At 45.0% G+C, this 27,120-nt stretch overlaps 1 protein-coding gene across 1 annotated transcript in view; it reads left to right on the top strand.

Moving 5' to 3' along the window:
- Positions 1-27,120, top strand: part of slc2a9l2 (solute carrier family 2 member 9, like 2) — a 408,797-nt gene that overhangs the window by 269,958 nt on the left and 111,719 nt on the right. The window contains exons 8-9 of the mRNA XM_078213118.1: positions 3,447-3,634; positions 12,604-12,714. Coding sequence (XP_078069244.1) covers positions 3,447-3,634; positions 12,604-12,714 — 299 coding nt within the window. The remainder of the gene's footprint in view (positions 1-3,446; positions 3,635-12,603; positions 12,715-27,120) is intronic.

Genomic DNA, 27,120 nt, shown 5'->3' on the forward strand with positions numbered 1-27,120 from the left:
TTGTAAATTCTATTTCCAATCTTGATGAGGCGCTGTCTGTGTGTGTGTGTTCTTTCAATTGTGGTGCCTAGTGAAACAGGATGGAGATTGTGCTTCAGTCTCTGCCCATCCAGGGTGATGGTCAAAGCGCTGACATTGTGAAGCTGCAGTATGCTGGAGGCAGTTTTACTGGTTGTAAGCGCCATGTCTTGCAGTAATCGGTCAGCTTTGCAATATCATCATTTAATGCATCTTTCAGCGCTGGGAATGCCTGTGCAGATGTTGTCTGCGTAGATAAACTTCCAGGACCGGGTTGGGGGTAGATACTTCGAGTAGACCCAGTAAAAAGTAGCAGGTTTAATGTGCACTCTGAGAATGGTACTCTATCAGAGCAATACACAGAGTGATGCATTTACATTCTTGAGGCCAGACTTTCATGGAGTTCAGCCAACTCTGGAAGCCTTAAAAAATAGCAGGCAGGACCTGGATGTGGAAGGCCCACCCCACTTTTTGGCAGATCTGGAGGGGGAGACATGAACCATACAAACCAGCAGCACCATTTGAAATGAGCCCTGGGTTCAAGCAGACATCAATTTCACTGTTGTAGAGGCCTCAATCCATAGTGTGGTAACCACAAATTTATGGAGGAACGTAAAGACTCCTGAAGTGTGGTTAAGGTCTGTTTAAGTGTCATGGTCTGATGTCACATAAATCCTCAGCCCTTTAAAAGTGAAATAAACATGCTGCAACTTATTGCGACAAGTTGGAGTGAAGAAGCAGATGTCCATTGCTGGAGTGAACTGACTGACACATTATCTTCTGAAAGAAACATTAACCACTTGTTCTTGAAGTTTCAATAGACTTCGCACTTACAATTTCCCAAAGGCTGTTAATACAGCTGAGCCCGTTATGAATGAGTTTCAAAAATCACTTACCTCAGCCAGGAGCTGAGTTCACATTTTGATTAACAGTTTTAAGTGGCTGTTAAAGGATTAGCTGCCGTTGATGTTGTTGGTGAACAGCAGTTTGTTTTTGCAACAGCTTGAGTTTTGTTTTCAGAATTTGGGTGTCACCAGCAAAGCCAGCAGCTGTCACCCATTCCTAGTTGCTGGATGGTCTAACAATCTTTTGTACAACTATTTTTGAATATATTTATTAAGTGATATAAATGTTATTTAAATGATTGTACTTTCATCTGAGTTAGCAATTCGATTGATGTCTAAACCAGTACCGGGAACTAAATGGATCAGTGTGATTAAACAGAGCAATTGAATTGGAGTCTGAGAACTTCCATTCCTGTTTGGTAACTTTTGTGATAAGCAGCCTTTCCTACCTGCTTACTTGAACAAAAAAAAGCATTTCTTTGTAAGAATGATTGTACAAGAAATGATATTCAATTCATTTCAACGGCAATGATTTAATCACACAGTCTGATTTATGGTATAACAGCCAGCAATTAGATTTTATTCAATTCAGGAGGATGTACTGCAAATCTGAACAGAAGTTCTGAAAAACAAGCATTTCACTGTATTTGAAATGCGTAAAAGAAAATTACTGCGGATGCTGGAATCTGAAACAAAAACAGAAAATGCTGGAAAATCTCAGCAGGTTTGACAGCATCTGTGGAGAGAGAATAGAGCCAACATTTCGAGTCTGGATGATCCTTCATCAGAGCTGACAACGAACAGTCATCCAGACTCAAAATGTTAGCTCTGTTCTCTCTCCACAGATGCTGTCAAACCTGCTGAGGTTTTCCAGCATTTTCTGGTTTTGTTTGAAATGGGTGTATCTATTTATCTTTGTAGAAAGTTAGTTATTTTGATTTGATTTGATTTATTATTGTCACATGTATTAACATACAGTGAAAAGTATTGTTTTCTGCGCGCTTTACAGACAAAACATACCATTCATAGAGAAGGAAATGAGAGAGTGCAGAATGTAGTGTTACAGTCGTAGCTAGGGTGTAGAGAAAGATCAACTTAATGCAAGGTAAGTCCATTCAAAAGTCTGACAGCAGCAGGGAAGAAGCTGTTCTTGAGACGGTTGGCACTGACCTCAGACTTTTGTATCTTTTTCCCGAAGGAAGAAGGTGGAAGAGAGAATGTCCGGGGTGCGTGGGGTCCTTAATTATGCTGGCTGCTTTGCCGAGGCAGTGGGAAGTGTAGACAGAATCAATGGATGGGAAGCTAGTTTGCGTGATGGATTGGGCTACAACCATGACCTTTTGTCGTTCCTTGCAGTCTTGGGCAGAGCAGGAGCTGTGATGCAACCAGAAAGAATGCTTTTTATGGTGCACCTGTAAAAGTTGGTGAGAGTCGTAGCTGACATGCCAAATTTCCTTAGTCTTCTGAGAAAATAGAGACATTGGTGGGCTTTCTTAACTATAGTGTCGGCATGGGGAGACCAGGACAGGTTGTTGGTGATCTGGACATATAAAAACTTGAAGCTCTCGACCATTTCTACTTCGTTTCCATTGATATAGACAGGGACATGTTCTTCTTTACGCATCTTGAAGTTGATGACAATCTCCTTCGTTTTGTTGACATTGAGGGAGAGATTATTGTTGCTGCACCAGTTCATAGAAACCCTACAGTACAGAAAGAGGCCATTCGGCCCATCGAGTCTGCACCGACCACAATCCCACCCAGGCCCTACCCCCATATCCCTACATTTGAGTTCACCAGATTCTCTATCTCATTCCTGCACTCTATCTCGTCATTGTTTGAGATCCGACCCATTACGGTGATGTTGTCAGCAAATTTGAAAATCGAATTGGAGGGGAATTTGGCCACACAGTCATAGGTCTATAAGGAGTATAGTAAGGGACTGAGAACACAGCCTTGTGGGGCACCAGTGTTGAGGATGATCATGGAGGAGGTGTTGTTGCCTATCCTTACTGATTGTGGTCTGTGAGTTAGGAAGTTCAGGATCCAGTCGCAGAGGGAGGTGCCGAGACCCAGGTTTTATGCTCAGGTTTGATATTGTTCAGGGTGGCACGGTGGCACAGTGGTTTGCACTGCTGCCTCACAGCACCGGGGACCTGGGTTCGATTCCCGGCTTAGGTCACTGTCTGTGTGGAGTTTGCACATTCTCCCCGTGTCTGCGTGGATTTCGTCTGGGTGCTCCAGTTTCCTCCCCCAGTCCAAAGATGTGCGGGTTAGGTTGATTGGCCATGCTAAATTGCTTCTTTGTGTCAGGGGGACGAGCTAGGTTAAATGTATGGGGTGATGGGAATAGGGCTTGGGTGGGATTGTGGTCGGTGCAGACTTGGTGGGCTGAATGGCCACCTTCTGCACTCAATGATTCTATGATTCTAGGTTCTCAAATGTAACGCATTATATGGACAGCTAAGAGGACATTGTTACAGTCAACGTAAGTGAAAATCTAACCAATTCCACAATATAAGGTGATAAGATGACTCTTTTCAACAACAGAAAAAAATGATCAACTGCATTATTCCTTTTCAGCATTTCAAGTCTTTCATGGGAAAGAAGATGTCACTAAGGAACTGGAGGAAGTCCAGGCCGAAAGGAAAGCCCAAAAACATATTCATTTGGTTTCAGTTTTGGAGTTACTGCGAAAGCGGTCTGCACGTTGGCAAGTCATCACAGTCATCGTCACAATGGGCTGCTACCAACTGTGTGGTTTGAATGCTGTAAGTATAAAGCACGTTGTTGGCACTGTGTTAGACTGCATATATGATTTCCAGGAAAGAGAAAGACCACAGTAGTTCAATGGCACAGGCATTGCGACACATAGACCGGATGGCCAGTCTATGTTGAATCAACCGTAGTGTGACCATTGTAATTAGTCTCGGTAGATCTGCATTGGGGAAGAAAAAAATCATGCTCTTCATTGTCATTCACTGATACTCATCTGAAAAATGCATGAGGAAATTTCCATTGGGTTGAAATGAGGTGGCCTGAAATTCTTAGAGGAATTAGCTCCAGTTCCTGCCCCAGCTGATGTCATCCTGAAAGGGCAAATCACAGCTGGCCATGGAGACATAGAGATACGGAAACAGGCCCTTTGGCCCAACTCATCCATGCTGACCAAGATGCTTGCCTGTTCAAGAATAAAACCCTTTCAATAGGCAAGTCAGTGTCCTATCATAAAACCCCAACTGGGAGATATCAAAGTGGAATTCAGATTTACTCGAGCTGAATAGAAGCTAAAGCACTCAAATTTAGAATTATGTCTGTGAGGTAAAGATGAGTAATATTTGCTAAGTTATAAGAACCAGAGAAGCAGAGTGATTTATGGGCCCAAGTACCAAAATCACTCGAACCCACTGGTCAGGGACAAAAGGCTAATGAAATGTTGGCCTCTTTCTCAAGGGGACTGTAACATAAAGGGTTGAAAGTTACATTAAAGCTGTAGAGCCCAGGTTAGACCCCTTCTGAAGCAATGCATTCATTGGGCACTGAGCACTTGGCCCCTCTACTGCCCCAACAGCACCAATAGCTCTGATGAAGGGTTATCCTGACTCAAAATGTTGGCTCTATTCTCTCTTGATGTGGAGGTGCCGGCGTTGGACTGGGGAAAACACAGTAAGAAGTCTCACAACACCAGGTTAAAGTCCAACAGGTTTATTTGGTAGCAAAAGCCACTAGCTTTCGGAGCGCTCCTCCTTCGTCAGGTAAGTGGGAGTTCTGTTCACAAACAGGGCATATAAAGACACAATTTACAAAACTGTAGAAACTTGATGTCTGTGTCGATATGCAAGTTTGCCGAGGCAGTGGGAAGTGTAGACAGAATCAATGGCTGGGAAGCTAGTTTGCGTGATCGATTGGGCTACATTCATGACCTTTTGTAATTCCTTGCGGTCTTGGGCAGAGCAGGAGCCACACCAAGCTGTGATACAACCAGAAAGAATGCTTTCTCTGCACCAGTTCACCAGATTCTCTATCTCATTTCTGTACTCCCTGTCTCATCATTGTTTGAGATCCGACCCACGACGGTGATATTGTCAGCAAACTTGAAAATCGAATTTGGCCACATAGTCATAGGTGTATGAGGAGTATAAGCCGAGGCCCAGGTTTTATGTTCAGGTTTTATGCTCAGGTTTTATGTTGTTCAGGGTGGCACGGTGGCACAGTGGTTAGCACTGCTGCCTCACAGCACCAGGGACCTGGGTTCGATTCCCGGCTTAGGTCACTGTCTGTGTGGAGTTTGCACATTCTCCCCATGTCTGCGTGGATTTCCTCCGGGTTCTCCAGAATGTTGGCCACAAACTCAAGTTTGTGTCTTTATCTGCCCTGTTTGTGAACAGAACTCCCACTTACCTGACAAAGGAGCAGCGCTCCGAAAGCTCGTGGCTTTTGCTACCAAATAAACCTGTTGGACTTTAACCTGGTGTTGTGAGACTTCTTACTCTATTCTCTCTCCACAGAGGCTGTCAGACCTGCTGACAGTTTCCAGCATCCGCAGTATTTTGCCTTTAGCACCACTGGAGGGTTCACCCCTTTGATTGGCGGGACCTATCTGCCTGGCTTTGGCACACTCGTAGCTCTCTTACCAGGCCTTCAAGGGCACCTCAACAGAAAGGCACATTCTCCATATGCGCGCAGCCTCAGCAGCAGCCATCTCTGTCAGTGACACTGCTGAGGCTACAGGCCCAGTGACTGAGCTAGCTGCTGAGAGAGGCAGATCACTACCCAGAATTGGCCGCTGTGGTCCTGCTATCCACCCCCGTGCAGACTCTGGTCCGCATTTGGTCTCAACGTCGGGACCATGTTAAACCAGTAAGACCTATTTCTCAGGTGGCAGAATCCAGAAGAGGTATAACCTTAAAATTCGAATTAGGCTGACGTGGAATTCTCCTTCCAGAAAGCTGTTGAGATTCGGTCAGTTAAAAAAGTGAGAGTGAAGGATTTTTGTTTGGAAGGTTATGAAAGGTTACAGGACCAAGATGGGTAGGTGGAATTTAGGATGCAGATCAACTATGAACTAATGAAATGGCGGAACACTATCCAGCCCCTATCTTCAGGCACAGCAGATTTGACACACTGTAATCGAGAAAGCTTTTCAATTTTTAATGTGACATTTACTTAGGCCATAAAACAACATGAAAAGAAACAGAAAATACACAGCAGGTCTTAGTCAGGGTAATTAAATATTTATAAATATCAAAATAAATTGCAATTAAATGAATAGAAAGATGTCTTTGATTTCTTCTATTTCTGAAAATCTGCCTGCAACATTAGCGACCCTCCCACCTGAGCCAGTGCAGTCAGGGGATGTGAGCCTCAGAGAGTCAGGGCATGCCTAGTTTTGTGGGCAAAAATCTGTTTGGAAAACAGGATATGGTAGAGGGACGTAAAAGATTGAGGAGACTTGGGCATATTTTAGTCACACGGGTGACCCACCGACACCCAAAATTCAAAGGACTCCAAAGTCACAGGATTGCACCCAGGTAAGGGGCGGAGGAAATTCCAGGTGTGAATGTTTTATGAAAATAAGACATTCCACTGAGAGGTGGGAGAACATCTGAACGTAGACTTCTTCAGCATGCTTGGCGCATTCCACCCCCACCCCCCCCCAAACCCCCGCCCCCCCGGGCGATAATAACGTATCGATGAAGACAATTGTGGCGCAGTCCCCTGCTCCCACTGTTTTGTCCTTTGATTAGGAAAAGGTTTTGTGTGGTCCGCAAAGAGAAAAGAACAACCGAGAGATAAAAGAAATTGTGAAGAGGATGAATTTGTTTTGTTTGCAAGAAGGAGCCTTTTCAATAGCAAGCAGCAGACTGTATCGATTCTTTGGGTGAACAATAGACAAATCCCTGGTGAAGTTAATAGCTTAACTGCAGCCATAGATTTGCATTCATGCGTGTCTTATCATAAAAAAAAGTGATGTTAAGAAGGGAACTGAGCGAGCGGCAATGCTTCATATTAAATTTAGCACGGAGCTTATGTTGGAATTGGAATATTGGGAAATAGCGAAGCTCCTAACTTTATTTTGTTTTACCACAAGCCTTCTGATATGATTGTCAGCGAAATGAACTTACTTTGTTTCACAAGAGGCATGGGAGAAAATGAACTGAAAATAAAATGGTCGGGGAAAAGGAATGAGCAAAAATCAGATGGTTTTAAATACAATAGTACATCTCCCAGGGCAGTGGTGAATGACAAAACTGTTTTAAAAATTGGAATTGATGATATCTAAACAGGAGACATCAAGGGACCTTCAAAGTGTGATTAGAAATCCAATCCTCGATTTCTCTATACACTTCCAGCTGCAATTCTGATCTGAAATAATCTCTCTCCTCAATAATTCTTTAAAAATATTGAGGCTTGGAATTTGTCAGTTGATTTTTTTTCTTCCCAATGGAAGAATTTTAATTATAGGTCAACTCCATTTTGGTATCCATTAATCATTAACCTCCCACCTTCCAAATCTGCTCATGAAAAATGTTGGACCGGTCAAAACATTAATCTCTGCCATCTATTCCTGTCAAACAATAATTTACATTTATATAGCACCTGTAACATGTCCCAAGGTGCTTTGCTGGAATATTATCAAATTAAATTGATTAAATCTATGACTACATTGCCAGCATGCCCCTGACCATAAACTTCAGCCAATACTGAACGAGCTACTGGTGTTGGCACTAATTCCCTTGCACCTTCCAATATCTTTGACATTCTTCTTGAGATGTGGCGGCACAGTGGTTAGCACTGCTGCCTCACAGCGCCAGGGACCCGGTTCAATTCCAGCCTTGGGTAACTGTCTGTGTGGAGTTTGCATGTTCTCCCTGTGTCTGTGGGTTTCCTCTGGGTGCTCTGGTTCCCCCCCTCCCCCGATCCCCTCCCCGCCAGTCCAAAGATGTGTAGGTTAAGTTGATTGGCCATGCTAAATTACCCCTTAGTGTCAGGGAAATTAGCAGGGTAAATACACGGGGTTACGAAGATAGAGCCTGGGTGAGATCGTTGTAGGTGCAGGCACAATGGGCCGAATGGCCTTCTTCTACTCCATAGGGATTCTATGATTGTAGATCTGCGTAGCTAAAATACTGCACAATTGGAATACTGTGCACAGCTCCATATCATTATAATATAGACAGGCATTGGAGAAATCTACAAAAAGATTCACGAAGATAATACCTGAACCGAGAAGTTACACTTATCAGGAAAAGTTGCCCAGACTGGGATTCTGTTCTGAATAAAAGGTGAACTGATAGAGGTCCTTAGGATATAGCGAGGGTTTGATAGAGCAGATACAGAGAAACAGTTTCCACTCAATGTCATAAATATGAGATAGTCACAAAGAAATCAAATAGGGAACAAGGAGAAACTTCTTGATGCGGAGAGCGGTTAGACCGTGAAACCTGCTTCCTCAAGGTCAGTATTTGAGAAAAATTACATAGACAGATTTGAGGGCAAGCACATGTGGAAGAGATAACTAGAAGTGTATGTGTATATGTGCATAAATCATTAAAGGTGATGGGACAGGTTGAGAGAGCAGTTACTAAAGCATACAGTATCCTAGGCTTTATTAATAGGGACATTGAATGTAAGAGCAAGGAAGTTATATAGAGGTTGTATAAGGCAGTAGTTGGACCTCAGATGGAGTACTGCATGCAGTTCAATTTCAACCTCGGGTCACTGTCTGTGTGGAGTTTGCACATTCTCCCCGTGTCTGCGTGGATTTCCTCCGGGTGCTCCAGTTTCTTCCCATAGTCCCAAGATGTGCAGGTTAGGTGGATTGACCATGATAAATTGCCCCTTAGTGTCCCAAAATGTGTAGGTTAGGGGGATTGGCAAGGTAAATGTGCGGTGTTACGGGGATAGGATCTGGGTAAGATGCTCTGTTAGAGAGTCGGTGCAGACTCGATGGTCTGAATGGCCTCTTCCTGCACTGTAGGAATTCTACGACTCAGTGGAGGTAGTTTGATTTGGAGGGGTGGGGGTGGGGGAGGGGGAAGTTGGGCCAAACATTGTCCTTCTCCAGAAGCTGTCCTTGTCTTCTATTATAGGCCGGCTTTCCCAGGATCTGGAAAATCCAGTCAGAAAAATGGAATAATTAATAAGATGCTGCCAGTCTCAGCCACGTGTATAAATGACTAATGTGGGTTGGCTGCCTGTTCCCCTGTCGCTGAAATGGGCAGCTAGGAGGCAGGCTGGCTTTGAGATTTTGAGAGGGTTATTTTGGTGATAAGGGATGCTCGATGGGCGCTGTGCTATTGAGACATGTTTGTTTGAAAGTCTGGTTTTAGCTTTCAGTTGCTAATTACCATTATTTGAATTTGCTTGGAGGTGTTAAATCAGACACCCGTGGCTTTAGTCCTCCAGCCCTGATTAGAAGCAATTTTCATGGTGCTTCATGAGTAGCTCCTCGCACCAAATTTTACACAAGGGGCTGAATTTTACCTGCCCCCAATGTCTATGTTTCCCGGACGGGTGGGATGAGGCAGGGTGGCATATAAAACAGGGTGGCCGTCCATCCCACCATCCTCCTGCCCACCTCTGCTTTCACCCCCAGAATTGGCAGTCCATCCGCCACATTCAAATGACAAATGAAGGGTCAATTTGGGCTTGTTATCAAACCAACTGACCCTGATAATACGTTACCCATAATGTTTGGCGTGGGCAGCAGGGCGGGAGTGCAAAGCCCAACTTTTTCACCTCAAGTGTTTAAAGGGTGAAAAGGAAGTGGGGGAGCCTCACTCTTCAGAGTCTGCCTTTTGCAATTGTGGGGTGACCACCCCCATTCCTTCTTACTCAATCCACCGTTAAACCCATCCAATGGCTATCAAGTTCTGCACGCATGAGGACGGCCTCAACCGGGATCTTGGGTTCATGTCACACTACTTGTAACCCCCCCCCCCCGCTACACTGCCTTGGGTTTGCAAAATGCTACTTACTGTCCTGGCTTTAGACAATTCCTACCTCTTTAACCAATGATTATCCCCCTCTCCACGCACACTGTTCGTATCTGTAAAGACTTGATTACCTGTAAAGACTCGCGTTTTAACCATTCTTCACATTCCAATCTGTAATTATCTTGCAAGTGTGTCTCTGTCTATATATGCCATGTTTGTGAACTAACCTCCACTCACCTGATGAAGGAGCAGCGCTCTGAAAGCTCGTGATTCCAAATAAACCTTTTGGACTTTAACCTGGTGTGTGAGACTTCTTACTGGGCCCATCTCAATCCAATGCCGGCATCTCCACATTGGGAGTGATGGAGGTGCCGGCTACTTGGCTAGTAGCTCCAGAGGTCAAGACTTCCTCCTCAATGTGGGCAGAATTCCCACTTGGCCCTTATTAGTCCATCCCGCAGTGTGGTATGGCTGTGGGACAGATCGGGTTGGGGGAGTGGTGGGGGGGGGGGGGGGGGGGGGGGGGAGAGGAATGAGGCCTGTGATCAGGAAGGGGGGTGGAAGGCCGAGATTGAGGCTGGTGAAACCCAAGGGCCTCCTCATGGGGCCTGGGACTCTGCAGTCCTGCACCTCCTGATCCACAAGGAGAGTTGAATCAGTCACTTACTTTCCAGGATAGGCAGTTCCTACCTCCCTTTCTCTGCCAGAGTTTCCCGACATCTCGTAAACCTGCACAGCAGCAGAGAATTTCAGATCATGCTCCCAATTGCTCTGTGGGTGTCTAATTTAAATGTAGTAATTAAGTGTCTTGGCTCTCCACAGCCGACACCTCATATCTGCAGCTGTAAAAATAGCAGCAGGTAGATGTTTTTCTTAGTCCTCTTTGGGATGTGGGTGTCATTGGCAAGACCAGCATTTGTTGTCCATCCTAATTGGCCCTGAGGTGGTGGTGAGCTGCCTTCGTGACCCACTGCAGTCCCTGAAATATAGGTGCACCCACAGTGCTGTTAGTGAGTGAGTACCAAGAATCTGACCAAGTGACAGTGAAGAAATGGTGATATGGTTCCAAGTCAGGATACTGCGTGATTTAGTGGGAAACTTACAGGTGGTGGAGTTCCCATGCATCTGCTGCCCTTGCCCTTCTAGGTGGTAGAGATTTTGATTTGATTATTATTATTGTCACATGTATTGATATTGTTTCTTGCCTGCTATACAGTCAAAGCATACCATTCATAGAGTACATAGGAGAGAAGGAAAGGAGAGGGTACAGAATGTAGTGTTACAGGCAAAGTTAGGATGTAGAGAAAGATCAAATTAATATAAGGTAGGTCCATTCAAAAGTCTGATGGCAGCAGGGAAAAAGCTGTTCTTGAGTCAGTTGGTACTTGTTCTCAGACTTTTGTATCTTTATCCCGATGGAAAAAGGTGGAAGTGAGTATGTCCGGTATGTATGGGGTCCTTGATTATGCTGGCTGCTTTTCCAAGGTGGCAGGAAGCATAGACAGTGTCAATGGATGGGAGGCTGGTTTGCGTGATGGACTGGGCTTTGTTCACGACCCTTTGTAGTTCCTTGCTACAAGAAGCTTTGGATTTGGGAGGTGCTGTTGAGGGAGGCTTGGCGAGTTGCTGCAGTGTATCTTATAGGTGGCATACACTGCTGCAACTGAGCGCTAGTGGTGGAGGAATGAATGTTGATGGTTGAAGGGGTGCCAGTTAATCAGGCCTCTTTGCCCTGGATGGTGTCAAGCTTCTTGAGTGTTGTTGGAGCTGCACTCATCCAGTGGGGAGGTTTTCCATCACACTCCTGACTTGTGGCTTGTAGATGATGGGCCAGCTTTGAGAAATAAGTGGGTGAATTATTCTCCACAGAATTCCCAGCCTCTGACCTGTTTTTTGTAGCCAACAGTATTTATATGGCTGGTCCGGTTAAATGTATGGTAACCCCCAGGATGTTGATGGTGGGGAGTCAGCAATGATAATGGCATAAAATATCAAGAGGAAATGGATAGCTTCTGTCTTGTTGGAGATGATCATTGCCTGCCACTGTTGTTGTTTTCCACTTATCGGCCCAAGCTTGAATATTGTCCAGGTCTTGCTGAATGTAAGCGTGGGAAGCTTCAGTATCTGAGGAGTTGTGCAAGGTATTGAACGTTGCACAATCATCAGCAAACATCCTTATTTCTGACATTATGGAGGGAAGGCCATTGTGAAACAGCTCAAGATGGTTTGACCTAGGGCACTACCCTGAGTATAGAATCACAGAATGCCCACAGTGCAGAAGGAGGCTATTCGACCCATCGAGTCTGCACCAATAACAATCCCACCCAGGCCCTATCCCCGCAATCTCACATATTTACCCTACTAATCCCCCTGACACTAAGGGGCAATTTAGCATGGCCAGTCAACCGAACCCGCACATCTTTGGAGGAAACCCACTCAGACACGGGGAGAATGTGCAAACTCCACACAGACAGTGACCCAAGTCTGGAATCGAACCTGGGTCGCTGGCGCTGTGAGGCTGCAGTGCTAACCACTGTGCCATCAGGATGTGATGTGTTCTGGTCACAAAATGTGCATTTCATTTCCTAATATGAAGGGTTACTATCGAAGGCATAATAACTCATAACTGACCAAGGAACCTGGAATCTGCCAGTGTAAACAGTTCATGTTACACACAACAGTGCCTTTTAGCCAATTGCATTGGAGAAGCTACAACGCGTGTGCTTGTATATTCTCTTTAGAGTCTACAGATTGGGTTTCTACATTTACTGTGCTTTCATTCATTCTTTTATCATTTGTAGATTTGGTTCTACACAAACAGCATCTTCTCAGAGGCTGGCATTCGCATGGATCACACCCCATACATCACTCTGAGTACTGGAGCCATTGAGACCATATCTGCTATTATTTCTGTGAGTAGAATTTACACCATTAAATCTGTAAAACTCTGGCCCAAATTGCCATGATCAAATGTTTCTTTTTTTGGTAAAAATATTCCCAGGCCGCCCTCCGCTAGAATCGTTGCAGATGGGACGGAGAATTGGCCGGACAAGCAAAAAGTACGTTAACCTCGGGAGTGAATTTCCCGTCCCGGGGCGGGCGGGACCAGAGGGTAGTTTTACAAATTTCTGCCACTGGTGGAACACTGCCAGCATTGGACTTTCAAACCAGCTCTTCAGATCATTTATTAAAAATCTTATAAACAAACTGAAGAAAAGGAACTGCACTTGTTTTAAAATATATATTTTATTGAGCTGTTGCCACAGCTGAAATCCTGTCACCTTTCCTTTACCTGGCATTTTGCCAAGGAAGATTATATATTGTTCATTAAATTTCTGGGCAGTTTCAGTAAAATCCTAATTAATCAATTCAACCACAACCCAGAAACCTCCTGAGTTTCACTACAATCTGTGGTTGTGTCCTAGGAGGAGCTACTTTATTTCAGACAGTCCAACTGAGAGTGTAAACCATTGTACAAACTATAGCTCAACAATGATTCCCACAAGTTAAAACCTAAGAATATGTGAGCAATAACTGATCTCAATCCCTTTCGTTCTTGGGGTCTTTGTTACAGTTACCTACAGGGTGGCACAGTGGTTAGCACTGCTACCTCACAGTGCCAGAGACCTGGGTTTGATTCCCGGCTTGGGTTACTGTCTGTGCAGAGTCTGTATGTTCTCCCCGTGTCTGCGTGGGTTTTCTCCGGGTGCTCCGGTTTCCTTCCACAGTCCAAAAGACAATTGGCATTGGCCATGCTAAATTCTCTCTGTGTACCCGAACAGGCGCCGGAGTGTGGCGACTAGGGGATTTTCACAATAACTTCATTGCAGTGTTAATACAAACCTACTTGTGACACTAATAAATAAACTTTAAACTTTACATAGAACAAAGTATTTTAATTGCCATTTCTGGTCACTAAGCTGTTTTCTTTCCCTTTGCAAATTAAGGAAAACAGTAACAGTATTAGGACATGTTTCTTGAACTCTGGAACATTCCATCCCATGTGGAGAGCTTTAGTTGTAGTTTGGTGGCCGTGAGTAAGGGTTTCAGAACATGGCTAACCTTCCAACATGTGCCTCTGGGTGGAGCTGGGGGAAGGGGAAAATACCCAACAAGGGACAATTCGGAGGAAGAAAATTCACAAAAGGGCAAGATCTTCTGGCCCCTTCCCTCAGCAGGATCTTCCCATCCTGTTGAAGTAAACAGAGATTTCAATGCCTCGCTGCCAGCTCTACGGGGGAGCCTGCCGCAGTGGGCCTGGAAAATCCAGGCTAGGAAACAGCAAAGCGCAACATACAGACGAGATGGACTGAAGGGCCTTTTCTGCACTGTATAACTCTGTGACTTACTGAGTCTGTTTGTTTGCTTGCACTACCATCAGGCATTGTGAATATTCACTGAGTTAGCACACTTGTTCTCATTCTGAACTTGGAAATATAAACAACAATTGTTTTGACAGGAGCAGCATTGAGATTGGGATAATTAAACAATAAGATTACTTATGGCAATAGCATACTTTGATGTGGAGTGCATTGACTTGTTTTCTAGCACTAATTAAATGACAATTTTCATTTCAGAGGTCTCCAACATGTAGAAAGTAGTTTGCATAAACTAGTAAAAGTCAATATTATGGAATCAGAGAATTCCCCAACTCCTTCAGAAAGCCTGCTAACTCACTGGCAACAACTATAAATTGTCCATTTGGGTGGCACAGTGGTTAGCACTGCTGCTAACCTGTTGGACTTTAACCTGGTGTTGTGAGACTTCTTACTGTGCTTACCCCAGTCCAACGCCGGCATCTCCACATCACAGCTTCACTGCGCCAGGGATCTGGGTTCAATTCTGGCTTTGGGTGACTGTGTAGAGTTTGCACATTCTCCCTGTGTCTGTGTGGGTTTCCTCTGGGTGCTCCGCTTTCCTCCCACAGTCCACAGATGTGCGGGTTGGGTTGATTGGCCATGCTAAATTGACCCTAATGTCAGGGGGACTAGCTACGGTAAATACGTGGGGTTATGGGGATAGGGCCTGGATGGAATTGTAGTCGGTGCAGGCTTGATGGGCCGAGTGGCCTCTTTCTGCACTGTCTATGAATTCTATGATAATCATTCTGTTTTAGCAGACTTACTCGACCGTGCTAATTTTAAACTTGCTCTTTAGAAGTGATTAAAATTATATTAAAACAAGTATGAACCATGTAGTAATCAGTTGCTGGGGATTTTTTAATATTATGATTTGCCAATTCGATAGGCGATGAAACATTGAACAGAAAATCCTTGAATGTAATTAGACCTGTTTCATTGGAAGGATGCCTTTTTTTTTGGTGTGATTTCATTTTCAATTTGTAAGTGCAAATTTTCAGAGATGCTACACCCTAACTTTAATACTGCCCACCTAACAAGAAAGGGAGAGCATTTAGTGCTACATTCTTTACGTGTTCACACCCACCATTGTTTGAAGTGCACTCTTTTCGACAGCAGTTAAAATGAACAAGAGCAGCAGCAGCTGGGCCTATCAGAAGGGAGCAGGGGTAAGGGATTGCAAAAAGAGTCTTCTGCATTGCTATAGCATCACATACATCACTCTTTAAGCAATTCGATTTGCTCCGCGTGATAGCAAGAGATAGCTGAAGGCACTGGATGCTGTAAAGGCTGTGGGCCCTGACAACATTCTAGCAACAATACTGAAGACTTGTGCTCCAGAACTAGCCATGCCACAGCCAAGTTGTTCCAGTTTGAACACTGGCATCTCCCCAGCAAATGGCCCATGAATTTCCTGACCACAAAAATCGGGACGAAACCAACTCGGGCGATTACCGCCCCATCAGTCTTCTTTCGATCATCAACAAAGTGATGGGAAGTGTTGTCAACAGTGTGATCAAGCAGTAATTGCTCAGCAATAACCTACACACTGAGGCTGAGTGTGAGTTCTGCCAGGCCCACCTAGCTCCTTACCATATTCCAGCCTTAGTCCAAATGTGGAGAGAAGAGCTGAACTCAGAGGTGAGCTGGCAGTGACTGCCCTTGACATCAAGGCAGCGTTTGACTGAGTGTGGTGTCAAGGAGTTAATAGAACTAAAATCAATGGAAATCAGGGGGAAAGCTCACCACTGGTTGAAGTCATACCTAGCACAAAGGAAGATGGTTGTGGTTGTTGGATGTTAATAATATCAGTTCCAGGACATCATTGCAGCGGTTTCTCAGGGGAGTATCCTGGGCTCAACCATTTTCAGCTGTTTCATCAGTGACTTCCTTCCATCATAAGATCAGAAGTGGGGATGTTCGCTAATAAATGCACAATGTTCAGCACCATTCATGACTCCTCAGATACTGAGAGTGTGTGATTATGTGGCAAGACCTGAACACTATTCAGGCTTGGCTGATAAGTGGCAAGTAACATTCAAATGAATATATGAATTAGGAACAAGTGCCAAACAATGGCCAACAAAAGAGAACCCAACCATCACCCCTTGACATTCAATGGCATTACCATCACTTAATCCCCCAATGTCAACACAATGGAGATTACCTTTGACCAGAAACTGAACTGGACTAGCCATATAAATATTGTGGCTACAAGAGCAGGTCAGAGGCTTGGAATTCTTCAGAGAATAACTCATTCCCTGACTCCACAATCTACAAGGCATAAATCAGGAGTGTAATGAAATACTCTCCACTTGCCTGGATGAACGCAACTCCAACAACACTCAAGAAGCTCAACACCATCCAAGACAAAGCCTGTTTGATTGGCATCCCACCCCACTTTCAGCATTCACACCCTCCACTCACCAATACACAGTGACACCCCAGCAATGCGTGTGCCATCTACAAGATGCATTTCAGCAACTCACCAAGGCTCCTTTGGCAACACTTTTCAAACCTCTATCACCTAAAAGGACAAGTGCAGCAGGCACATGGGAACATCACTCCTCCAAGTTCCCCTCCAAGCCACTCACCATCCTGAGTTGGAAATATTTCTTCACTGTTGCTGGGTCAAAATCTTGGAACTCTCTCTAACAGCACGATGGGTGTACCTACAACACATGAACTGTAGCAGTTCAAGAAGGCGGCTCACCACCATCTTCTCAAGAGCCATTCACGATGGGCAATGAATGCTGGCCTAGCTAGCACGCCACATGAATGAATAAAGCAAAATGCTGTATACTGCATATCTCCCTATAATGTGGAGGAGGCAGTGACAGCAGGAGTCTTCATCAGATATAGAGGAGCAAGGGAAAAGCAAGGAAAAACAGTGGAAAGAGAGTCACTCCAATGCCTTGCAGCAAGAGATGTGACAAAACAGCTTATTGCTCAGAGCTGTTGTGATGGCATTGAACCCCGTTCTACATTGAAACCATGTTCAGGAGGCGAGGTGTACACAAACTCCACAAGCCTGCTCCCTCCCTCATTACTCAGTCACAGCTATCACACTTACTCTCCCAGCAGCACCCTTCGCAAATATACATCTAATAGAGCTGCAAGGAATATGCTGGATAACACTCTGGAACTATAGTGTACAGAGCATGAATAGCATTAATCGAAATCATAAGGAATAGCATTAACTGCAGTGGGAGGGAGAGAGGAAATGAGCACAAGGAGAACATGCCCCTGTCTACATCAACGGGGATGAAGTAGAAATGGTCAAGAGCTTCAAGGTTTTTGGTGCCCAGATCACCAACAACCTGTCCTGGTCCCCCCCATGCCGACACTTATAGTTAAGGAAGCCCACCAGCGCCTCTACTTTCTCAGAAGACTAAGGAAATTTGCATGTCCGCTATGACTTTCACCAACTTTTACAGATGCACTATCTGTGTGGCCTACCTCTTTCTGGTTGTATCACAGCTTGGTATGGCTCCTGCTCTGCCCAAGACCACAAGAAACTACAAAGGGTCATGAATGTAGCCCAATCCATCATGCAAACCAGCCTCCCATCCATTGACTCTGTCTACATTTCCCACTGCCTCAGAAAAGCAGCCAGCATCATCAAGGACCCCACGCTCCTTGGACATATTCTCTTCCACCTTCTTCCGTCGGGAAAAAGATACAAAAGTCTGAGGTCACGTACCAACCGACTCAAGAACAGCTTCTTCCCTGTTGCCATCAGACTTTTGAATGGACCTACCTCATATTAAGTCGATCTTTTTCTACACTCTAGCTATGACTGTAACACTACATTCTGTACTCCCTCATTTCCTTCTCTATGAACGGTATGTCTTGTCTGTATAACATACAAGAAACAATACTTTTTTCTGTATACTAATACATGTGACAATAATAAATCAAATCAAATCAAAAATCTGAAGCAGGTGCATTGGAGCCCCATATGCTGTCAGTGACAGTGAAGGTGACACCTGGCCTTGTTTGTTTCAAGCGTTTTGAGGATTGGCTTTGGGAACATAAGCAGTGCATTGATGCCGAATGCAGATCACTGATGTATAGTCTGCCAGAACAAACAATCACATGATTTTCCCATTGGGCAACAAGAGAAAACCTCTATTCAATCAGTGTTCTGCTTCCAAGTGACCATCTGCATGGGATAATTGATGTGATTGAGCACTTTATCATCATCCATGCTCCCCTTATTATTTTCTAAGAACTTGCAAGTCAAGGATTTGACACTGGCAGTTGCTTTATCTTCATGAGAGACATAAAAGACCTGGCATTAGGACCTCTGTCCTAGTTGGGGCGCAGATGTCCCAGTGGGTGCCAAGCTCTCTGAAGTGTGCAACAGAACCCCGTTCATGTGAGTTGTAGAATCCACTGCACTAGCTGCCATGTCAGAGAAAACTTGACTCTTGGACTTATTCCAACCACACTCACAATCTGTCATCCGACTTTTGACAGCTGGGCCTGGAGGTCCGAGCCCCTTCCCTATTCAGCTGTCTCCTGCTATTCCAGTACCAGCATCCCCATCACCTGCTTGCTTCTGATCTGTGTTTCATGCAGTGCATTTAGCTGAACTTTACCTGGAGTGGGGATGTACTCATGCTGTGCTAGCTGGGCGTCATGGAAGGTGTATGGTGGTTCCTGCTTGCTGACCCCCCCACTCTGCCCATTCTGCCTTGCGTCCAGACACAGAAAGAAAAATTAGTATAATTCTTATTCCAACTTGGCAGCATCTTCCAGAGCAACGGCTTGGCAGTGCTATTCAATGAAGGCTTAGCGTATGACCAAATAAATTAGAAAATGAGAATGTGCTTTCTGTTTCCTCATCTACCTCCTCTTCCTTACCAGGCTGTCTAAGTTAGAGTCTGTCCTCAAATGTGGGGAGTGAATGCAGCTTGGCCCGTTTTCCCCAATCTTTTGTAATGCCCTGCTACCAATACCGCAACATGCATTCTGAATATGGGAACAGGAGTAGTCCATTCAGCCCCTCAAGGTTGTTCTGCCATTCCATGAGATCATGTTTGATTTGTACGCTAACTCCCTTTACTCAGCTTGGCTCCATATCTGCTAATACTCGCAAAGATAGGGGGAGAATTTGGATAAGACTGTGTGGGGATTGGAGTGCATGATTAACTCACGCCTTTTTGCAGCAGAGTAAGTTCATGCTTTGTGCTCTTCTAAATGATTACAGTGTGCATCAGCATTACCGCGCTGTTCATTAGCGCATGCAGCAGCAGGGACTCTGTTAGGCCAAATGTCAAATATCTAACTCCACCTAAAGGTAGTCTAGGCCTTTCTTGAATGCCCGCACTGTGGCTGCAAGGAAAGATTGGAGATTTTTTTTCAAAATCAAATGAGTGGTTTGGTATTTTGCACAATGAGTACCAATGTTTATTGACACTGCATTGGAAGCCTTTATGGAAGAGTCGGAAGGGAGGATCAGTGACTTTGTATCTGTAGTAGGGATGAGTGAGGTGGAAGGAGGCCTTCCAGATGTGATGTTCGGGAGGCTGTGAGAAGGAGTAGTGGAATGCAATGCCAGGAATGCCATTCCTAGAAATTTGATGTTGTGGCGCATGGAAGAAGTTTAATGATCTGACCCAAGTTATCAAGGTAAATTCATCTTCAAATCCTACAAACTGCACCATTTGCTTCACCCACTGTTCAATTCCACACACCTCCATCACCCATCTATCGATATTCTCTACCAGTCAGGACTTAACATTCGTATGATTTACCTCACCCTCACACACACAATTTTTGCAAGCCCCCACATTCATAACTGATAACTCACACACACCAGTAGCTTTTCAATCATAGCAGCCATACCACCAAACATATTGCATAATGCTCACTGCCTCTTTCTTGGAGGAGAAGGTGACATTTTACAGCAGGCAGCAGCAACACACAAAAATGCCTGCATGCTTTATCACCAATGGAGCCGACAATGCTGGACAGCACTGAGCCCGTAGCCACTGGTGCTGCTGAAACAATTGATGATCCATCTACTTAATCCTTATTCTCTCAGCCCACCTCTTCCTCATCCCTCAATCTCCCTCATTCCCCAATGTCTTCTGTATCACAAGCTTCAAGCTTCCTGGGCATCAAGGCAATCATTCAATGTGTTGTCCAGTTGATGACCAGTATTGCCCTGGTACCATCCCAGGAGAGTGACAGTGGCTTCATGAAGTATGAACACCATTCATAGTCCCAATTCTGCCAGTGCCCTTGCTCCGACCTGTCAGCCAACCTGTCCGGGTCAAGATGATGGAATCTGAAGCCAGGTTTTCCAGAACGAGAACTGCATGAGGTCATCCTGCAAGGCCAGCTACAGTCTCGTCTCTGAATGTCCGCAGTCTTCCACCAACCAGACTGAAACCATTGAGGAAGTACCCCATCGGAGCACTGGGACAGAGGCACCAGGAAGGGGCATTCAGAGAATGCACTGGGGCGATTTGTTTATTTTTGTATGGATTACGCCATGATTTAATTTATAAATTTGAATGTGGAAGTTGTAGTTTCACTTTTGCTTTTAAGCAGAACACACACACACAGCTCTGCTGCTTGGTCTTCAAGCTTTTTATCTGTGTCTATCTGTTCACATGTGCCTGGACTTAATAAATGAACCCACTTCCTTATGAATGATTAGTGCCTTTACACCAATATAAAAATACAACACTCACCTGATAGGTTGTGACAAGGGTTTATCCCATCATAATGGCCAGCATGCAGCATGCTCCCACAAATTCACTCAGCTGAGTACCTCAGGGCTCCTCCAAAGCTATCCAGGCAGTGGAATCATTGGGCGGAATTTTCCACTCCACCTGACGAAGGGGCAGCGCTCCGAAAGCTAGTGGCTTTTGCTACCAAATAAACCTGTCGGACTTTAACCTGATGGTGTTAGACTTCTTACTAATGGAATTTTCTGTACAGAGTGCTGGCTGTGGTGAGAACACCGGTGTACAGCTCGCAGCTGCAAAGCCAGCGTTTCCTGTTAGATAATCCAGCACTCTGCGCAGAGAAAATCTGGAGGTGTGGCCCACGTCGCCATGCTGACAGTGCGGGGCTGGAAAACCCTGCCAGCCAGGAATGCCGAGATCGGGATGCCCTGGAGAAATGGTGCTCCAGTCTTCAACAGAAAATATAGGAACCGCCTCCTCTGCACATGAACACTCTCACCTGTGGACTCGAGGGATCCACACCCACAGGGGGTCCCCCTGACTGATTAAGGAAAACCCCCCTCCACCCCATAGGGGTTAATGCCAGGGGGCATTGCCAGGCTGCCTTTTAAAAGTGGTGCCCCAGTCTCCGATAGAAAACACAGGAACTACCCCCCCTCTCGTGAACATCCCACGTCCCCCCACTCATTGCGCCACCCCCCCCAACATGCATCCCCTACCCAGGGACACAGGGGTCCCAGATCCCCACAGCCACTGGAGCTCCTCTCCTCAGACTGATTAAGGAAGGCCGCCCCCCCCGCCCCTTGCCTGGTTCCCATTTTTAAAAACCAGCTGTTAGCCTTGCCAATGTGAATTGCTAATGCAGAAAGATGATACGATGGGAAGCCTGCTAAATATATTTAAATGCGAGGTTATACACTTTGGAGGAAATAATAACAAATGGGATTACTATCTCAATGGAAACAAATTAAAACATGCTACCGTGCAAAGGGACCTGGGGGTCCTTGTGCATGAGACGCAAAAGCCCAGTCTGCAGGTACAACAGGTGATCAAGAAGGCAAATGGGATGTTGGCCTATATTGCGAGGGGGATAGAATATAAAAGCAGGGATGTCTTGATGCACCTGTACAGGGCATTGGTGAGGCCGCAGCTGGAATACTGTGTGCAGTATTGGTCCCCTTATATGAGGAAGGATATATTGGCACTGGAGGGAGTGCAGAGAAGGTTCACCAGGTTGATACCGGAGATGAGGGGTTTGGATTATGAGGAGAGGCTGAGGAGATTGGGTTTGTACTCGTTGGAGTTTAGAAGGATGAGGGGGGATCTTATGGAGACTTATAAGATAATGCGGGGGCTGGATAGGGTGGAGGCGGAGAGATTCTTTCCACTTAGTAAGGAAGTTAAAACTAGAGGACACAGCCTCAAAATAAAGGGGGGTCGGTTTAAGACAGAGTTGAGGAGGAACTTCTTCTCCCAGAGGGTGGTGAATCTCTGGAATTCTCTGCCCACTGAGGTGGTGGAAGCTACCTCGCTGAATATGTTTAAAGCGCGGATGGATGGATTCCTGATCGGTAAGGGAATTAAGGGTTATGGGGATCAGGCGGGTAAGTGGTACTGATCCACGTCAGATCAGCCATGATCTTATTGAATGGCGGGGCAGGCTCGAGGGGCTAGATGGCCTACTCCTGCTCCTATTTCTTATGTTCTTATGTTCTTATGTACTGAAATGAGATTCCTGACCTTCTTGGGATTTTGTGCCACATCGCAGGCTGCACTTGTGTTGGTGGGGAGGGTGAGGGGTAGTTCCATTTAATGTTGTCTTTAACTGCGCGAGGGTTAAAACGGGCCTTTTCTAGGGTGCAGTGTTCATAAATGACTTTGCACACTGATTGACACATTGAATATCTGCTTTGCATGCTGTCAGTAGTTGCAAAGTATGCATGTATAAAACACTGCACCAAGATGGGGTCCAGTGCACCTGCCATCAGATGTGTGTGCAATCATTTAGAACCCAATTCTCAACCTTTGGGACACTAATTGCTGCTTGATAAAGGACATTACAGAGCCTAATTTCTCCTCCTGTCCCTCTACCCTAACAATTGCTTTCAAAATCTCAAACTCTGCAATCATATCACCCTTTCTCTTTTATACTCCAGGAAGTACAAGCCTATTATGTAATCTCTCTACGTAATTTAACTCTTGGAGCTCTGGTGAATCTGCATTGCAGTTCTTTCCAGGATGGTATAGCCCTTCTGGGGCGGAAGGGAAGAATATCGAAGTCACCATTCCATTTTTCTGACCGTGATAACGGGGCCTTTGGAAAGTCAAAACACAATCCATCAGTGTCAGCATGGTTTAATGAAAGATAAACCGTGTTTGACTAATTTGCTTGGGTTCTTCAAAGATGTAACAAGCAAAATGGATAATGTAGATGTAGAATATCTAGACTTCCAGAAGGCATTTGATAAAGTGCTGCACACAAGGTAAGGTCACATGGGATTAGGGGTCGTTTATTAGCTTGGATAGAAGACTCACTAACCAACAGAAAGCAGAGAGTTGGGAGAAATGCACCTTTTTCTGGTTGGCAAGATGTAACTAGTGGGGTGCCACAGGATTTGGTCCTCGGACCCCAACTATTTACAATCTATATTAATGAGTTGAATGCAGTGATAGTATGTGCCATAGCCAAATTTGCAGGTAACACTAAAATAGGTGGGATAGTAAGTTGCGATTTTAAAAAATCATTTACAAATGGATATGGATAGGTTAGGTGAGTGGGCTATGTTGGATGGAGTTTAACGTGGATAAGTGTGAGGTTATCCATTTTGGTCAGAAAAAAAAATCTGACAAGGCAACTTCTTATCTAAATGGAGAGAAACTTTGGAGTGTTTCGGTGCAGAGGGATCTGGGTGTTCTCGTGCGTGAGTCACAGAAAACTAGTATACAGGTACAGCAGGTAATGAGGAAGGAAATTGGAATTTTGGCATTCATTGCTAAAGGAATAGAATATAAAAGTAGGGAGGTGTTGCTGCTACTGTACAAAGCAGTAGTGAGACTGCACTTAGAATATTGTGTACAGCTTTGGTCCTCTTACTTGAGGAAGGATGTAGTTACATTGGAGGCAGTTCAGAGGAAGTTCACTAGATTGATTCCAGCGATGAGGTGTTTGTCTTATGAAGAGAGATTAGGCTGTTTAGGCCTATACTGTCTGGAGTTTAAAAGAATGAGAGGAGATCTCATTGAGGTATATAAGAAAATAAAGGGGGTTGACAAATTTGACATAGAGAGGATATTTCCTTTTGTGAGGCAATCGAAAACAAGAGGTCATAGTTTTAGGATAAAGGGTAGCAGGAGGTAGCATGAGGAGAAACTACTTCTCCCAAAGGGTGGTGAATCTGTGGAATTCACTACCCCAGAGTGCAGTGGATGTTGGGATATTTAAGGAGGAGATGGACAGATTTTTAATGGGTTGAAGGGTTATGTAGAATGGGCAGGAAAGTGGAGTTGAGGCCAAGATGAGATCAGCCATAATCGTATTGAATGGCGGAGCAGGCTCGAGGGGCTGAATTGCCATCTTGTTGTGTTATGTTATGTTTTGCCTGACTTGTCATGGGATATGGAGAAATATCCAGTCCTTGAGTTAAATAGATAATAAGCAAAGGGAAGGCAGCATAGTTAATGAACACAAGGCATCTGGGAATAAAAAGTCAGATGCTTGGTGTCATCACATTTTCAAATCTCAGCACAGGAACAATTGTGATTAATAATTCTGAATATAAATATACATCTACACAGAAAAGGTCAGAAGGGATCATAGTAATGTCACCGGCATGTGATGTATCTAATATGAATTATTTATGCCTTCAGGCTGTGCATTTGTGAACAAATGAAATGAGGTATTGCCCAACACTTTCTGGTGAAGGCTGCATCCCTTTAAACCCCTTCTGATCCAACCCCCAGAAACAAAAAAAACACGAGAAGATGAAAAGCTGTGTTGTAGGGAAATATCCCTTACCAGTGCAGAATAGAAGTTGAGTCGCAAATCAAGGTTCAAAGCGTGTCTTTATTGTACAATTACTGTGATCCCAGGGAGACCCTCGTAGCCAGCTCAGAAACAGTGGCTTGGCCACGTTGATCTCAATTAAATCACATCAGCTCTGGATCTTTATAGGGATCCAAAATTCGCGCGGGAACATTTGATTATGCCTTTTTTTACACAATGTATAAAGTGGTCTGTCAGTTTCAAAAGTCCCTAGGAAGTTTCATGGATTAGCATTTGTATGGTGTGTGTTCGTGTTAATGGGATTACTTGGTCCTGCCCCGGTGTCTAAATGCGTTTCCCATTACCATCTCTATGTGTCCTCTTATTTAAATTGATCCTATTGTTCCGTGTCTGTGTTTCCTGCTTGTGAGATTGAGTGTTAATGTCATCCTGTCCTGTTGGGTGTCTGGGGTATTTCATTCTTAACCTTTTATCCTTATCTCTTAGTTTATCAGATTTTTATGTCTGCCTTGGCCAGTTTAAAATGCAGCTACGCGCTGTTGCTAGGCAGATTAGGGATCTTCCGTAGTTTCTGAAATTCGTGAGTCTCTCAGCTGTGCAGGGGGGGACCCGATCGAATATCCATCCGGGGGTGCCCCTCTGCATTGTTGGCCCGTTATGAGTGGTGCCAATTAGTCCAATAAAAATATGTTTGATGATACAAATATGGTTTTCTGGAAAATTTCCTCCTTCAGTCCCTCCTCTCGTCCAGGGGGTGCCATTCATGGCTGACCCCCCATGGACGACCTTCAGAGGAACAGTGATTTGTACAGCTGTTGTCCTTGCCGTTGTTCCTCTTCTTCTGTGTCGTTGTTAAGTTCTTGCATCTGGATACTGGCAGTGGGTAGCATTCTTGATGTAATATTTGCACATATCACTTTAATACAGGTTAGGCCAAGGCAGAGTGTGAACAGGATGGCTACCACTAGGATTAATCCCTTCATAATATATGCTCCCCAAACTGTGTTAAACAGCCATCCTATCCACCCATCAGTCCCTGTTAACCCCCATTTAAAGTTATCCAATTGTTTTTGTAACCCGGACATGGCTGCTGTTACGTTTAGTGTCTCGTCGTGTACGTATGTGATGCATTTTTCCTTGATGATGGTGCATAACCCCCCTTGTCTGGCTAGCTGATAGTCCACCGCATATCTCGTTTGTTGTGTGTATAGTCTGAGTTCTGCGAGTTCTTGGTCAATTGCGCCTAATGCTTGTAGGGTGTTGTTTCCTAAAATGGTCAGTCCACATATGAAGAAGTTCCTATTACTGGCACTGATCACCCCTGCGGCGCCTCCCAGGGATAGTGTCCCCAGAAATCCATATCCTAAAGAAGACCCTAGTGTGACAGGGGCCTGCCAGTCGGAGCAAAATTCTGCGCTGATGGCCCTGGTCACTATGCGTTTCTGGACATGCCCTTCACTTGGGCATGGAACCGTGAGAGGTCTGATTGTCCCTACGGAAAAGAACCTTGGAGGCCTGTCTGTGGCCGTCATATATACATTTTTAAATAAAAACACGTACCCGTCTTTAACCCGATAACATGCATTACCCCGGGGTCGTTTGACCGCATGGCCCCATCTTGTGGAACCTTCCCTCCCCCTGGACTGTCCACTTGATTGTACCTCTTGGTGAGAATCAAATGGATATGTCCCTGAGGCTGAGCTTACGTGGGTGCCGTTGCACTTGCCACACATAAGCTGCCTACCCGCGGTGACTGCAATGCATTTTTGTTGCTTGCAGTCACAAGTGAAGTGTCCTTCCCGGACCCGGCACTCCTGGAGAGCACAATGTGCCTCAGCGCACGAATCATTTTTAGGGACAAAGGCATGCACGCACCCCCATCCCTCTCCCTTAAAACATTGTGGGTAGTTCCCATGTGTCTCCTCCGGTTGGGGTCCCGTCCCCCTTAGAATTCCCGGCTCAGTGAGCTCTACACACCTTCCTTGTATCCCTTGCTTAAAGTACCCAATATGTTCTTTGCAGGGTGCCCCCGATGTGTCAATAGTGAATAACTCTTGTGGGAGCCACCCTGGTGTTGCGATGAATAGGGAGTTTACTGATCGCGCTGAGGGGTAACAAGCGGTCCTATTCCCATAGATCTGGATGTGTGTTTTCAGGAATAGGTTTCCTTCCATGATTGGTGGTTCTGCTCCCCTAACCCCCATATGTTGGAGTGTATTTACAATGGTCAGGGTTATTATCAGATATGTCCCT

This window comes from Mustelus asterias, chromosome 1 (genome assembly GCF_964213995.1).
Source record: "Mustelus asterias chromosome 1, sMusAst1.hap1.1, whole genome shotgun sequence".
Taxonomy (NCBI): domain Eukaryota; kingdom Metazoa; phylum Chordata; class Chondrichthyes; order Carcharhiniformes; family Triakidae; genus Mustelus; species Mustelus asterias.